This window comes from Petaurus breviceps, unplaced genomic scaffold (genome assembly GCF_028583685.1).
Source record: "Petaurus breviceps papuanus isolate PSGF00001 unplaced genomic scaffold, PetGlider_PUasm1.0 112, whole genome shotgun sequence".
NCBI lineage: Eukaryota > Metazoa > Chordata > Mammalia > Diprotodontia > Petauridae > Petaurus > Petaurus breviceps.
The window spans coordinates 2,356,026-2,373,698 of record NW_027185601.1 but is presented as its reverse complement, the minus strand read 5'-3'; the positions used below and the strand labels follow the sequence as shown (position 1 = coordinate 2,373,698).

The following is a 17,673-nucleotide window of genomic DNA, read 5'->3' as shown; positions in this document are numbered from 1 at the left end:
CTGTGAGTTTACAGATTTTCAATTGAGGCTCTACAAACTGGATTGAATTCAAAGATTTATACGGATGGCGATGAACTGAAATGGCTGCACACTTCAGCAGGGAGGACTGAGTGATTGGAAGAATTAGAACAGAGACAGCTCGGGAGAGCAAAGACATGATGTTAGGAGGGTAAAACATCTCTAACAAAGGGGAATTTTCCAGGAGAGGATGGAGCAGTTGAGCAGGAAATATAAGGAGGGAAAGAGGGGAATATTCCCTAGGAGGAGAAGGGGAGCAACTTTAGGTAAAAGATTCATAAAGGATAGAAAAGAGTAATGTAGGTTAACCAAGATGTCAAGAAGCAAATCAGTCAGTCGACAAGCATTTGTAAAGTATTTACTGTGGGAAGGTAACTGTGTTAAGTCCTGGGGATGCAAAGAAAGGCATCCAACAAACAGTCTCTGCTCACAGTGAACCCACAATCTAAATTGTACTTCTCTTGCCCACTACATAAATGACCCCGGGCAAATCACTTGTTCTCTGCTCTCCATTTCAATCCCTTCATCCATGAAAAAGAAGGGGTTCCAATGTTACTTCCTGCCCCAAATATGTGATTAAATGATCCTGTCAGTCAGCCAATGAACCTTTTGTTATAATAAAACTTTCATCTAAGACATGTATATAGCAGGAAGAGTTTGCTTCAGAGCAAGGTAGAAGCTGTGACTTCTCCCAGATTTCAAAATCAGATGAGGAAACCTGTACCATTGAAAACTAATTTTCTTTCAGGATGAGAAGGCAACCAAGATACAGAAGCATTGAAAATACATAAGCTATACACTAAACGATACAAAATGTTTCTATCTGAAACTGGATAGATAGACACTGGAAGGTTGAATTCTCTATGTCATCAATAAGACAATTTCTTGATCCACAAAGACAGACTTTGTACAAAGAAAGAAACTGAGGTAGATAGAGAAGAAATCTCTCCTCCCATAGATTCCTAGAAGCAGTCTAGAAAGAAAGGGAAAAAACATACTCCTTTAGAGAAAATACTCATAGTTGAATCAGGACCTAAAATTAATGCAGATCCCCTAATCACTTAGCTATTAATTTAATTTCAAACTATTTCTGATAAAATGCATTAATTGAACAATTAGGAAATAGCAAGTATTTGGAAGAAATAGTTATTGACCAAATGATAAATAATGAAGAAAAGGAGTGATGGGAAACTTAGCACATACTAGAATCAAGGGTCAGCATGAATTCTGTAATATATGCTATAAAATTACATGATAAGTGTTTGAAAAATAGGTGGGGAAGGATAATGACTTAAATACATTACTTATGTATAAGAAAAAGTAATAAATATGACCTGGCACCAGAATTTGGAGTAACAGTTAAAGAGACATAATATTTCATGACTGAAGTACAAAACTCTAGGAGTTGCATAAAGTCTCTCAGGTACAAAAGAACAGGCCCAGAGGCTATGAGGAGATCTCAGCAATATAATATAATGTTAATCATTAGGGCCTAAAACTTTATTCCAAGGCTCAGGAAGCTCCTCTTTGAAAAAGAAGGACATAGGGGAATCGCCTGTATCATTAAAGTTCCCAGGTTCAAGGGTGGCTAGGTGGGATAGTGAATAGAGCACTGGCCTTGGAGCCAGTCGGACCTGAGTTCAAATCCGGCCTCAGACACTTAACAAAAAAACTAGCTATGTGACCTTGGGCAAGTCACTTAACCCCAATTGCCCTCCAAAAAGAAAAAAAAAAGTTCCCAGGTTTATCTTTCCACATGTCATCATAGCAATAGTATTATTTTATATAAACAAGCTTCTGTGATTGATTTCTTAGTTGTTAATTTTCATCAACATTTACATAGTTTTGTTTTCAAAGCACTTTAGATATATTCTCTCATTTGGCCTTCATAACTACCCTGTGAGATAAGCAGGGAAAATATTATCACTCTTCTTTTAAAGATGAGAAAATTGAGGCTAAATGAACTGCCCAATGTGACCCAGACTGTTAAAAGATTTAGGGTTCAATCCAGCTTTTCTAGATCCCAGTCTAATGTAATTTTGCTATATGACAGATTTCACTACGGTTTTGCTATCCAGGCCCTTGTCTTACTTTATTTATCAAATTTAGGGAAGGAATAAGCCTTGGGTTGCACTCAGCCTGTAGGATTAAGACTGGTAGTCTTTATCTCACAGGCATAGGATTACAGACCATAGAAGCACTGATATCAAGAGGTAGGAGGATGCTTAGAGGTCATAAAGGTCAACTCTCTTATTTTATAGATGAAGAAAGTGAGGTAGAGAGAAGTTAAATTTATTGACTCAAAGTCACAGTTACTTTCTAAATAAAGACTTGAATTGACTACACTACATTGTCTCTTAGTAGCATTGCCATTTTAATTTGTAGAAATTTACAAAACCTTGAACGTGGAAAAATGCAAACCGTCAATTAGGTTTAGTTTAGTTTTGTTCTTCTCCATGAGAAGGTAGGAAAAAAAAATACAAAACCTAGAAACTGAAGTTAATCACGAGGCTTGATGTCCCTGAATAACTTGCTTGACCTCTGAATTCTCATTTACCTCATCTGAAAAATGAGATGGCTGCATTAAGTGACTTTTAAGTTCCCTTCTAACTCTAAATCCTGATACTATAATCTTATAAGTACTCAGAAAAGTTTTAATACTGCATGGAGACTGCTAACAGGATGGATGGGACAACGGTTGAGTTATTGGCCTTCTTACCTTGAACTAATCCTGCTGGTGCAGTCATGCATTGTTATCCCTTTTCTAGCAAGTCTCCTACCCAAAGTTCTGAGCATATTTTATGTAATGTGTTTAGGGACTACAGCAATCAGCTCTCTCTAAGTATTAGAATAAAGAGGAAAGAACAGCTCATACTATTATGGACAATAATAGAATTTGATCAGCTAGGCCCCAGGGCTTTATATAATACAAATCATGTAAACAAACTCAATAGCTTTTTTGATAAAACCACAAAATTAGTGTAAGAAGAAACCCAGTAGGTGTTCTATATTTGGGCTTCACACTTCATAATCCAGAGCACAAAATGCTTTTAACTTGGCTTGTAAAATGAAATGAAATTTCCAGAATGTGAACACAGTCACAGTGCTTGCAAAGTAGAGTGGGGACAGCAAACTTGGACAAATGACAAAGCTTAGAATTCAGAAAGTCTTATGCTGGGGTTCAGGCATGTTGTTGAGTGTAGTTTTAGCCCATTATTACTTACTAATAATCTAGAAACAGCATGGTATAATGAAAGGAATACCAGGCAAGGAGTGAGAAGATCTGTGTAAGTCTGCTTTTTTTCTACCACTTTTTTGACTTTTTTCTGACCTTTCAACTAATTTAAAAAATATTTTTATAAACTTCTTTCATATAGTGTGCTGAAGAGAATCCCTTAACTTTCAACTCCAATGTCTGTAAAATAACTATAAGAATAACCAAACGACCAACTTTACAATGTATGAATATCAAATGAGATAATAATATGAAGCATAATAGAAATGTCAGCTGTCCTTATTCCTACTGTGATGAAATCATAGATTCTTAATGTATACACATACATTGTGATTATATGTTTATATATATTGTTAATATCGTCATTATTATTACTGACCTAGAAAGGGGAAGTGCTCCACATAAAGAAATGATATGAACCAATGAAAGTCCAAGTTTACTCCTGAGATGTTGACAGCACCATCAGAAAAACAAAAATAAAAAATGCATTTGAAAGACTGGGGGAAAAAAGCAACAACAACCAAAACCAAAACTATACAATGGAGGAAGGGAAGGAAATAGGAAGGAGAGATGAGAATAATAAGAAGAAAGTGGGAGGAATGGAAGAAAGAGAGAAAGAAAAAGAGAAAGATGCCCAGAGACAGATAAAAAAGAGACAAAAAGTCAGATGGGGCATAACAAAAATTGTAAGGTGTTAGGTGAGACTATGAAATTGAGAAACTGTTAGCAATTCAAACAAAATAGCATTAGAGAAAACAGTCAGATGGACTGCTTCAGAGGGCTATAAAATCCCAAACTGCAAATGAGACTTTAATTTGAATGCTATGCAAAGGAAATTCTATTTTGAGCTACACTGGTTGAAAGAAGCTCCCAGTTTCCTCTGATTTTTTCTCTGAAACCATCCATTTTGTCATTTCTTAATGGCCCAACAATATTCCATTACACTCGCCATGTTACTATAAAAAAGAGCTGGTAAAATATTTTTGTATATATATATAGACACTTTTCCTTTGTTCAGTATGAAGTAAAGTCTTAACAATACAAAGGCATTCGCAGCTTAGTAACTTCTTGGGCATAGTTCCAAATTGCTTTCCATAATGCTTGGAATTCATAGCTTTGCTAATGGTATCACAATGTGCCTGTTTTACCACAGTGCCTCCAACATGTATCATTTTCCTCTTTTGTCATCTTTGCCTGTCTGATACACATGACAGAGAACCTCAAATTCAGCTGATTACTCTTCATGACATACTTCCACAACTGCTACAGTTAAAGTTATCTACAGTGCCTAACACATAGTGGGTACTTAATAAATGCTTGTTGATTTGATTTACTCAGGCATGAGGAAAGAAAACAGCTTACAGGGGCCAATGTAATAGGGTGTTCCAAAAATCTTGATGTGATTTCAAGGTTTAATAGCTTTAATGTATAAACTTTAATAGCTTAAAAGTGCACCTTTTGGAAGGCCCTGTATATGCCTTCTTCTCTGAAAAAAAAAGACTCAGAACTACCCTTGGACCTTTAAAGTCTAGAAGATTACAAAGACTTAAAATCGTATTCTCTAGCCCCAACTTGCAATGGAAATGAACCAGGAGCACCTTCACCTCTGTTCCCCAACTAAGGAATCCCAACTATGTTTTTTGGGGGAATCACAGGGATGTTTATTGTTGTCAGATTTTTTTCCAGGGTTTATGTATAGCTTTCCTTAATTTTGCATGGACAAAGGAAGAGCTAGGATTCTGCCTTAGATCCTAATGATGCGGAGCACAGGTGGGGACCCTGTGACCTCCAGGGCACATGTGGCCCACTTGGTGCTCAAGGGCAAACCTTTAACTAAATCCAAACTTCACAGAATGAATAGCCTTAATAAAAGGATTTGTTCTGTAAAACATGGATTCAGTCCAAAGGCAGCCTCGAGGCTGTAGGTTCCCCATCCTTGATGTAGAGGCTAAGGATGCTGGATGTGTTTTTGTTTTTTGGTTTTTTTTTGGTAACAGATCAGTGAATTTTAAATTTGTGTGTGTGTGTATGTGGTGTAGAAATTTCCCACTGTCAAAATTCCATCCACTCACATAGAAACTGTTGGAAATCTGTCTCATGCAATCATAGTTTGAAAGGTGGAAGAGACCTCAGAGCTCATCTGGTCCAACACTTTTTTTTTGCTTTTTTTTGGAGGGCAATTGGGGTTAAGTGACTTGCCCAAGGTCACACAGCTAGCTTTTGTGATAAGTGTCTGAGGCTGAATTTGAACTCAGGTCTTCCTGATTCCAGGGCCGGTGCTCTATTCAGTGCACCACCTAGGTGCCCCTGGTCCGACACTTTCACTTCACAGATGATGAAAAAATGCAGACCAGAGAGGTTAAGTGAATTGTCCAATATCCCATATATACTAAGTGGCAGAGCTGGGATTTCCCATTCGAATCCCAAGACTACAAGTTAACACTACAACGTCAAAACGCTTTCCTCTAAATAAGAGTGTGGCTCAAATTTGTAGTCTTCGAGAACTTGTATCAAAAATAAATAGAAAAGATGTCACTAATCTGTACATGGGCTAACTAGGTGGCACGATGGAGAGAGTGCTGGGCATGAAGTCAGGAAAATTGAAGAGTTCAAATGTAGGGACAGACATTTACTAGCTGGGTGACCCTGGGCAAGTCACTTAACCATGTTTGCCTTAGTTACTCATCTGTACAATGAGTTGGAGAAGGAAATGGAAACCACTCCAACATTTACCAAAAAACAAACAAACAAACAAATAGGGTTACAAAGAGTTGAATATGACTTAAACAACTCGACAACAACAAAAATCTGTATATAAGGATCCCTACAGGTTGCATATTGTCTTATTTTCAAAATGTAATAAAAATCTACTGAATTTTTTATTATGTTAAATATTCCCAAATCACATTTAAATCTGGTTCAAGGGTATTATGAGCTAAATATGGCCTATGGACTGCATCTTTGATGCCTCTGTCTTAGAGAGCTTAGTCACAAAAACACTAAAAGATTCAGTAATTCTCATGGTCAAAGAGGTAGTGTGTTAGGCCTGCTACTTGAAAACAGGTGTTCCTGGTCATTTTTAGTCCACTTTATTATATTCCCTCTCATTCTCTGTGTAGTATTACCAAAATAAATTTTTTTAAAAATATGAATAACAAAAAAATAAAAATACAGCATATTTTAATCAGGAATTACTAGTTTCTGTAATAAAAATACCTGTGTAAGGCAATCACACAATACTCAGTTATCTCCCCAACACTATGAACTGTGGTTACCACCTCAACAGTCACTTTCCTCATTCACTAAATTGACTATAGTCTTAAAATATTTAACTTTGGGGTTCTTTCTTCTGTGTATTGACTTTTTAAATGCATATCCTTGATTGCTTAAATTGGAAAGCAAGGTTTCTTACTGTAGTGCTCTAAGGCTTTACTCTTACAAGAACAATTTTACATTTTTGACAACTAGTTTGTGGTTTTGCATAGCTGTAATTTCATTTATGTGGCTATCACAACATTTTGTAATATTCAATATGTAAAATGCTGGAATAAAAAAAGTAGCGAAAAACAAAACTGAACTTCATTGGATACCTTTTATTCTGAATATATCATTAGATTGTCTTCATAAAACATGAATATGACATAGTTACCTGTCATGTTGCAGTAAACTTTCAGAGGCCCCAGAGCCCCACTGCCATCAGGATCGATCCAGTAAAAATTTGAGGTTTTGCCTAGGTGTTTATAAGCTTCACAGGAAAGTTCATAGATAGCTGAAAAACAAACCAAAATTGATCTAAGTACAATGAAAACCATGATTCCCTATCAACATTTCTCTAATTTTTTTTCATTTCATATTTACACAAAAATGGTGCATTTGAGTCTGTTAAAACATTGCTTAAGATGTCTTTCTTCACTTATAATTATTCCCTCTACCCTGATCCTACCCCGCCCACCCCCAATTAAGTTCAATGGTGTGGCAAATGTACCATATTCTCATACTGTTCTAACCTAAAAGCCCAAAGGAAGATAATTCCACTTGAATGAACATGAAACATTTTTGCAAAGCTAACATCTTTCTGGACAAACCTGGAAATTATACCAAGCAAATAACTAGATGTTTCTAATTTCTATCTATTGTCATAATACCAGATGGCATAGCTTTGCAATTTAGGGTCAATCAATCAATTAATCAGTTACTAAATAAATTAAAGGTTGTGTTTAATGTAGTTCATCTCCATTTTAATCTCAACTCATTTAGTGTCCCACCCCACTTTTTTATAAATAAATAATCTCCTTTCTCTGTTTGGTTTGATTTTAAAGAATCCATAAGGAGGGGAGGCCCCACTGAGTTAGAGATAATCAGTAGAGAATGGGTCTCCATTGTTGTGGGATAGCTGTCAGATACTAAGGGTCTAGAAGAAATAAGAGACTAAAGAAAAGAAACCATACTGGCACAAATAATGTAATCCTATCTCTCCCTTTATCCAGGGGAGAGAACAAAAAAGTGGAAAGAAAATACCCACTGGATAATTTTATTAGTTACAGGTGCTTTAATTGCATCAAATCTTCCTTTCACAGAAAGTGAGACACTAGTGTAATTAAATGATATGTTCTTTTTAGTTGTTATTGCTCCTGTTCCCATGCTGAGGTTGATGTATTTTCATCTTTTCAAGGGGCCTGCACCTGTTTTCCAGAAATAAAAGGTGGCCATTTATATTTCTTCCTGATAGAAGTTCTTTTAGAATTCTATGGAGAAAACTTTTTAACAGCTTTGGATTGGCAGTTTAATGGCAAATAAACTTATTTCTAAAGTTCACTTATACAAGCTTTGAGTCTTTCTGGCAAAAAACAAAGATTCTAGTACATTCCCTTTAATAATCATTGGAAAGGGCACTTAAATAGTTCTGATATCATCTCCTGTGAAACAGGAAGAGATGGAATTTGGTGAATCATTCATTCATTCATTCATTTGGTTTCCACATTTCCTCTTCCCTTGTAGAACCTTGTATTTGCCTATCTTATTTACCTCATCCCCCACCTCCTACTGATATTCACCCACATGGATTCCTGAGTAGAATCTAGTGCTTAAAATTGCATTCCTCTATGTCCCCTCTACCCTGCCCCACCATTTTATCTTCATTTTCTTTAAAGTATTCTTTCCTTCTACCTTACAATTTTCACAGTTTTCTCATATGTCTAAAAAATAATCTCTGGAAGGCATTTCTATCTTTCAAACTCCCACATGATCCTTTGTTCTTTTGTGATAAAATTTCTTGAATGAATGGTTGACACTTGCAGACATTTTAAGGAAGATCAATATATTTTTCAAGATTTCTCTGCATGTCAGAAACTTGGTGATGGACATTCTTCAACCACTTGGTCTTTCCTGTCTTGGTGGTCAAGCCAAACTTGTGAGCAATTACAGATCTTTATTCAGGGGATTATGGGATGATACAGTATGACATTATTCTCAAACAAGAGCATATGGAGAACCATGTCTGCAAGGAACTTCTCTCCAACTTAGACTCTGTGATGAATATCCTCTATCCTAGTGGTGAACACATGTCATAAGCATCCATCTCCTTGTTTTACACCTCGCTTGATATTTATGTTTTAGAGATGGTTAATTTTTTTTTATTTATGTTATTACAACTTTTAAGCTATGAAAATGGGAGATACACCGATGGAAGAGAAATTTAAGGCAAGGATTGAGCTTTTTGTGTCATGCAGAATTTTGGTAGTATGGTGAAAGCTATGGACCCATTCTGGGAATAATTTTCTTTTTTTTTTCTTTATTTGTTTGTTTATTTATTTTAGTTTTCAACATTTACTTCCATATGTTTTAATTTTTCCCCCTTCCTCCCTAAGATGACCTGCAATCTGATATAAGCTCTACATATACATTCCTATTAAGCATATTTTCACTTTAGTCATGTTGTATAGAAGAATTACAATGCATGGAAGAAACCATGAGAAAGAAAAAAATGAAACAAAACACACAAAAAAGAAATAGTCTGTTTCGCTCTGCATTCAGACTCCATAGTTCTTTCTCTGGATATGGATGGCATTTTCCATCTCATGAGTCCTTTGGAATTGTTTTAAGTCCTTACATGCGGAGAAGGGCTAAATCTATCAAAATCAGTCATCATAGATTGTGGTTTTTGCTGTGTGCAGTGTTTTCTTGTTTCTGCTCACTTCACTCAGCATCAGTTCATATAAATCCAGGTTTTTTGAAGTCTACCTATTCATCATTTCTTATAGCACAATAATGGGAATAATTTTTAAATGCATAAAATGAAATGCATAGTGGTACAAAGGAAAATTGAGATGTGGTTATCCAAATATGTTTTTCCAATCCAAGAATTCCTACTCTGATGCATTGTTTTGTTCCACCAAATTACATTCTTTTAAATAACAAACAATAAGCAAAATAGCATTTTATATTCTCTGTATCTTTCAGTCATTGTAAAAGTCAAGACATTGCACGTTATTGTATGTTACTTGCAAAATCCTTTTTATTCACTGTTAATATCATCATGTAGGATGCCTTCAATGAATGTATGGATGAGATGAGTAACTAGGCTTATAGGTTGTTAAGTGCTGACATTCTTGGTGGTATCTCCCTTTTTTTGGAATTAATAATGTTCAAATTTTTTTTCACAGCTCTGAGATCTTCCATTCCTTCACATACTTTGTGAATCGATTCCTCACCACTCCCAGTACTGTGTCACCTATATAGCACAGATCTCTTCTATGTACATTTGGTTCTATGTACTCTTGATCACTTACATCTTACATGTGGGTAAATTTCCCATTTTTTTTTGTTCTCTGCGTTATTTCTACGTCCTCTTATAAGCACATTAAAAATGGTCAAGTTAGAGTCCAAGTGTGGTAATTATTGGTGGTGAAAAAATATAGTTATGAAAAATTCTTGAAGTTCTATTTCATTTTTTCACATTTATTTTCCTCTTTCAATTTTATCCTTAAGTTGCATCTGGACAAGTTTGTTGTGTTGGATCTTTTGTTAAGCTCTTTTGAAATTTGTTCTACCCTTCACTCCTTTGCTCTGTAATGAGGTGACACCACTCATGATTATCCATTATGCTTTTTCATGAGATTTTATTTAAAAAATTTCTATTTTAAGCTACTGTCGCATCTGACGGTCAGACTCTCTCTGCTTGGCACTTAAATGGTTTGTTATCAAGGTTCTTTTTAGGCTCCTTTGGTTCACATTTTTATAACTATTGATAAATATTGATTAAACTTCATTATCAAGGTATAATTAATGTCAGTATAATTTTTGCTGTCCATTAACTATTTTCTTTATCAGTAACTCACTTAAACAGTTCACATTCACACAGCTAATAAAATTATCTTCCTAATGCATCCACATGCTCAAAAACCTTCAAGATGTCCCTTTTGCCTCTAGGATAAAGAACACACTAACATAGTTGGTCAATAAACATTTATTAAGTGCCTACTATGTTCCAGGCATTGTGCTAGGTGCTGAAAATACAAAGAAAGACAAAAAAAGATCCCTGCCTTCAAGGAGGTAATGGGTTAATTGGGGAGAGAAAATGAAAACAATCTAGAACAAATAATTATTTGGAGGACATACTAGAGACAGAATAATTAAAACTGCAGAATACATTGGAGACAGTCAAAAGAGGTAAGTCAGTGGCATAGAGGAGGATCAGAAAAGATTTCCTGTAGAAGATGGGATGTTAGCTGGGACTTGAAGGAATCCAGGGAGACCAGCAGGTAGGGATGAGTCCATTTCAGGCAAGTGAAGAACAAGTGAAAAAGGTCCATAGCCTGGGGAGGAAGTGTCTTGTACAAGAAACAGTAAAGATGTCAGTGTTATTGGATCAAAGAGTATTTGGAGGGGTGTGAAGCATAAAAAGACTGGAAAAGTATGAAGGGGTCAAAATTTGAAGGGCTTTGAAAGCCAAATAGAAGATTTTATATTTAATCTGGAAAGTGATGACATCACAATTTGACTCAAACCTATTTATCTAGTCTTATTTCACATTTCCTTGCACTCTATGTTCTAAATTATTAGTATTTCACCAAAAAACTCAGCATTACATCTTACTCTTCCACAGAGCTATCTCAATGTTTAAAATATACTTTGCCTTCATTTCTGCCTGTCAGAATTCTTATCTTCTTTCAGAGTTCCATTTCAGTACCACCTATTCTGGGTAACTCACTGATTTCCTCTACTTATTAGTATTTTCTCTCTCCTCATATTATCTTGTATTAGTTTGTATCTGTTTATCGTTTCCAACCAACAGAATGAAAACTCCTTGAGGGAAAAGTCAATTTCATTTTTCTAATATTACTACCTTTTACACAATGAACACCAAAGGATTATTTGTTAATTTATTAATTTGGGATTTTGGATGCCTTGTTATGTAGTTGAGGGAATATGTTAGGACCAAAATATCTTTTTGAAACCTCTTAAATCATATATACTCTCTCCTTCCTTCTGTATTCATGGGGATAGCCATTGATAGTTCAATTGTCACCATAGATAACATGCCATTTTAATGTATTTCAGTTTCTAAAAGGTATAACATTTAGAAAAGTGGAGTTAGCCTTTAAAAATATATGAACATTTCATTACAAGGCATATAGGATTCTAAACAGAATGTACACCAGTTTGTTTCTTCAACCTTCTCCCTTTCCTCTCCCACCTTAACTGTGTTCAACTCCATTTAAATTAAATGACCTATCATGTGCTGAGTTTTCCTTTTTCCTTTCATTTGTTGATGCTGAAATACCCTTCCTTCCCAGTCCTTCCTCCCTCTGCTTGTTGAAACCTTACAGGTCATTCCTTTACCGCTCATTTAAAATGTTATCTCCTTAAAGCCTTCTCAGATCCTAACCTTCCCCAGGACAAAAGTAATCTATCCCTCCAGAGATCTTGCAAAGTAGTTTATATGTCCTTATACACTTAGGTACTATTTTGTATCATTGCTATTTGTGAATATTTTATCTTCCCTCACTATCATGTAAGCTCTGTGTAAAGTAGAACCTCATTTATAACAGAATGCCTTACACATAATAAGCAGGTGGTCAATAGGAGTTTTTCATTGTTAGTGTTGTTTGTTTACACTGAATTAATTAATTGCTGAGGACCACTCACTTAAAAGGAAGCCAAATCAAATTTTCAACAATAGAAACTATTCTACCTGGTATCCTTCTGGGAGCATACAAAGTTTTGAGGGAAAATATTGAGGTTAAAACTATTATATGTGCCATGTGTTTATTAACAGTACAGTTGATGCCCTTCTGGCTGCTGTACACAATTAATGAACATCAGATCTGAAAAGCATTCATAAAACTAGAGGTGGGATCCAGAGACTGCAGGTGGTTTGAGAGATGGTTGTTGAAGAACCTGAACAATTTAAAACCTGCATACTAAAGAGGTGACTAATCAACTCATGAATACTGACAAAGTAATTGGACTGAGGGTAAAGTAAATGGACACATCAAGTTCATCAATTATTGGCAAAGTAATTTTTCTCTTTTGAAAATTCTAGTCCCTGATAAAATACCTTAAATTATTCTACCTTTCTGAGAAGAAGTCCAAGTAAATGTTCAAAACTAATACTTGGAGCTGTGGCAATTTCACAAATCATGTAAAAATTCAGGTATGAAAGTAAAAGAAGTCACATATATTCTGTATATTTTCTTCCCCCTACTTGTCCTCCTCCTCATCACTGAATGAGGTGCCGTAGGAATTATGAAGCACGAGGACATGTTCCTTGCATCTACCATGTATCTCCTTCCACTTCTGAAGTTTCCATCTATCATTTCGCTTGACAAACATGTTTATCATATATTCCAGGTTGACTAGGACAAGATGCTCTCCCTACAGTATCTTGGAGTTCATTAATTAAACCCTTCTTTAAAATGTTTACTCACACCACCTCTTCCTAGTCCAAGTTGGTTCTCAAGTGACAACTCATTCATGTATTACAGCAAGGGCCTTGCACCCCAACTAATGCTGAGTACACTGAAGCTATGTCACCCAATGATAACACCTCACCAATTTTCCCCAAACATCATCCTGAATTGTTTTGAGGCTATTGTTGTTCACTCAGGATAACACATAGTCTAGTGTAGCTCTTCCCAGATTAACAAACAGGATGAGTTCCCAGATCTTCTCCACTAAAAATGTGAATCCTAATAACTGCTTGGTGTTGACCTGGAAAAGCTTCTGCCTTCTTCTATTTTCAATGATTGTCCGGTAAAAGGCAATCTTCTGTCAATAACTATATCGAGGTCCAAGCCCAGCTCTTCAACCACTGTAACCTTGGTTACATTGTAACCAAGTCCCTTAATATTTCTGAGCCTCAGTTTCCTTACTTGTACAACTTGGAGGATATAGTTCCAAATTAAAAGAGTTTTAATATTTGTTTAAATTCATCAAAGAAAAGTTTACAAGGAGAGACAAGAAGGAGCACATTTGTTATTAACTTATTAAATGTAATATAAACCTATATCTCTTTTTAAAAGTTTATGTAAGAGAATTTCACAATTTTTATTTGCTGCTATTTGATGTTCTCTGGATATTAAAATGTTTTTGTTTATTGATAATTAAGATCACAAAAGCAAAATTTTTAAACAAAAAGACTGTATGATAGCACATGCCCGTGATCCCAGGACTTGAGATGTTGGCAAATCTCTGAAGTATAGGAATTCTGAGCAATAGTAAGCTAAGAAGGTTCTTTACATTAAATTGAGCATTGAGCCTTTGGATGGAGGGGTTGGGAGGGGTAGGATTGCCTTAGAACATGTTGGAGGTCTTGTTGTGATCTTGGTAGCATAGGGCCTGTGAGAGGCTCCTACACTTCTAGGGTGGACAAGGGAGAGAGAATCTATCTTTAAACAAACATTTAATTTAAATTTTATTGTTTTTTTAATTTAATTTTATGTTTATTTTTAGTTTACATCATTCATTTCCACAAGATTTTGAGTTACAAATTTTTTCCCTCTCTTTTCCCTACCCACCACCCCAAATCAGCAAACCCACTGTATATCCCCTCCCCCAATCTGCTCTCTCCTATATCCTCCCCCATTCCCCCTCTGACTTTCCAGTAGGGCAAGATGGATCTCTATACCCAAGTGCCTGTATAACTTATTTCCCAGTTGCATGTAAAAAAATAATAATAATAATAACATATTTTTTAAACATTTGATTTTAAAACTTTGAATTCCAGATTCTTTCCCTTCCTCCCTCATCACCCACCCTTACTGGGAAGATAAGCAATTCAATATAGGTTGTACATGTGTAGCTATGCAAAATATTTCCATAGTCGACATATTGTGAAAGATTGACTATATTTCCCTCCATCCTATTCTGCCCCCACTTGTTCTATTCTCTACTTTGACCCTGTCCCTTTTCAAAATGTGTGCTTCCAACTTCCCTCCCCCTCAACCTGCCCTCTCCTCCATCATCCCCCCTCACATCCCCTTCCCTCTACTCTCCTGTAGGGTGAGATAACCTATTTAGTGTACATATCATTCCCTCCATAAGCCAAATTCAATAAGAGTAAGATTGACTCATTCTCTTTTGCCTTCCTGTTCTTCCCTTCCATTGTAACATTTTTCCCTTGTCTCTTCTACATGAGATAATTTACCCCATTCTATCTCTCCCCATCTCCTCTCATTATATTCCTCTCACCTCTCAATTTAACCTTTTAAGTATCATCCCTTCCTATTCACTGGTCCTGTGCCCTCTGTCTACGTACACCTGTACACATAAATACACATACTCACGTATGTATTCAAATGCCCATATACCCTCCTATATAGACATATATATGGATGTATACATACATATATACATATTATATACACATTTATATTCCCTTCAACTATTCTCATACTGAGAAAAGTTTCATAAGTTACAATTATCATTTTTCCATGTAGGAATGTAAATAGTTCAACTTTGATAAGTTCCTTATGATTTCTTTTCCCTGTTTATCTTCTCTTGCTTCTTGTATCTGAATGTCAAATTTTCTTTTCAACTCTGGTTTTTTTCATCAAGAATGCTTGAAAGCTCTCTATTTCATTGAATGACCATATTTTCCCCTGAAACATTATACTCAGTTTTGCTGAGTAGGTGACTATTGGTTTTGATCCCAGCTCCTTGGACCTCCAGAATATCATATTGCAAGCCCTTCAATCCCTCAGTGTAGAAGCTGCCAGATCCTGTGTTATCCTCATTGTGTTTCCACACTGTTCAAATTGTTTCCTCCTGGCTGCTTATAATATTTTCTCTTTGATTTGGGAACTATGGAACCTGACTTATAATATTCCTAGGTGTTTTCTTTTTGGGATCTTTTTCAGGAGATGATCAGTGGATTCTTTCAACCTCTATTTTGCCCTCTGGTTCTAAAAGATCAGGACAATTTTCCTTGAGAATTTCTTGAAAGATGATTTCTAGGTTCTTTTTTTGATCATGGCTTTCAGTTAGTCCAATAATTTTTAAATTATCTCTCCTGGATCTATTTTCCAGGTCAGTGGTTTTTTCAAGGAGATATTTCACATTGCCATCTATTTTTTAATTTGTTTGGATCTGTTTAATAGTATCTTGATTTCTCATAAAGTCATTGGAATCCATTTTCTCCAATCTAATTCTGAAGGAATTATTCTCTTTAGTGAGCTTTTGAGATTCTTTTTCTATCTGGCAAATTTGGCTTTTTAAGGCATTCTTCTTCTCCTTGGCTTTTTGAATCCCTTTTGCCTTTTGAGTTAGTCTATTTTTCAAGGTGTTATTTTCTTCAGTCAGGTTGTTGACTCTCTTTTCATGATTTTCTTGCATCATTCTCATTTCTCTTCCCAATTTTTCCTTTACTTCACTTATTTGGTTTTCAAAATCCTTCTTTAACTCTTCTATGGCCTGTAACCAATTCATATTTTTCTTGGAAACTTTTGGTGCAGGAGTTCAGACCTCATTTTCTTCCTCCTGTTCCATGCTTTGATCCTTTTTATCCCCAAAAAAGGAATCCAAAGTTGAATTGCTGTGCTTTCTTTGCTTCCTTTGCTTGCTTATGTTGCCACTCAGTTACTTAACTTTTGAGCCGTAGTAGAACTCTGCTTCCAGAGAGGAGAGCTTTGTCTCAAATCACTGGGGTTTTCACAGCTGCTGGAGCTATTAGTTGGGTACCCTCTCTGAAGCCTCCACCAGCTCTTGTACCTGGTCACACACCCCAGGACCTCCACCCTAGACAGTGATCCAGATTCAAGCAGGTTAAAGCAAGAACAATTACCCCTCAGACTGGGTGCTTTGTCCCCCTACAATTTGCAGGCTGGGAGCTCTGAAGCTGCCACACAGCAGCTACTGCATGGCAGCAGTGCCTCAGCCGTTCTACCTCTGCAGGGCAGATGCCAGACCGCACTCCTGGACCCCCTGTTCTCACAAAGTTCACACTGACCTCTCACTTTGTCTTTGGCATTTATGGGTTGATAAATCTGCAAACTGCCACAGCTGCTGGTGGTCCACTCTCCTAAAATCCCTCCAGCTGGTGGCTGGTCAGGGGCTGCCCTGAGGCTAAAACCACAGGCTCACACAGGGTTGGGCTCTGCTCCCAGTGTCCTGCAACAGACCCTTCTTGTCTACCTGCCAGGCTGCCTTCAGTGAGAGGTTTGTTTCTCTCTGTCACTTTGTGGGTTCTATAGCCCTAAAGTTTCTTTAGAGTCATTTTTTATAGGTATTTGAGGTGGTCATGGAGGGAGCATATGGAGTTTTCCTGTTTCTGTTTCCATCTTGGCTCTGCCTCCTCTTAACTTAAAATTTAAAAATTCAATGAAGATGTTTTATTGGATAACCTCTAAGAAGATCTCTTCCTAATCTTGAGCTATGAACCTATGATTTTATATAACTCCCTTTCACTTCTACATGATTCCCACCAACCTAAAGTGATGGGAGCTGTAGCCTATGTACCTATCACATTTCATAGAGCCCACTGCTTCTAATGTGCAAAGAAACCAACAGATCAATAGTATACAAGGCAGGTATTATGTAATTAGACACAGATTTTACACCAAAGTTCATTCTTTGCTATTACACAGTGCTAATGTAGTGACGGGGTAATGGGCAGAGAAATAAGCATAAGGAGAAGAAGATTTAGACATCAGACCACAACCCTGAATGACATGGTCTCTATCCTTATGCCTTCTGCTCTAAAAACAAATCCTAATGGATCAAGGCATCTCCCAAACACCATGTCTATAACACCAATCCATTTACTCACTCTAATATCACTCCACAGGGCCTATCTCCTCTCTAATCTCATTGAACAGCATACCCAGAACATGCTCTCCCAATGTGCTGATTCCTTCCTGCCATAATGGTAATAGTCCCTGTTCTTGTGTCCCAAATAACAATCAATATACATCAGCCTCCAG

At 36.4% G+C, this 17,673-nt stretch overlaps 1 protein-coding gene across 1 annotated transcript in view; it reads right to left on the bottom strand.

The window, feature by feature from the left end:
* The window catches only part of LOC138157377 (contactin-associated protein-like 2), a 2,155,842-nt gene that overhangs the window by 956,074 nt on the left and 1,182,095 nt on the right, over positions 1-17,673 (bottom strand). The window contains exon 11 of the mRNA XM_069082919.1: positions 6,903-7,022. Within this exon, the coding sequence (XP_068939020.1) occupies positions 6,903-7,022 (120 nt within the window). The remainder of the gene's footprint in view (positions 1-6,902; positions 7,023-17,673) is intronic.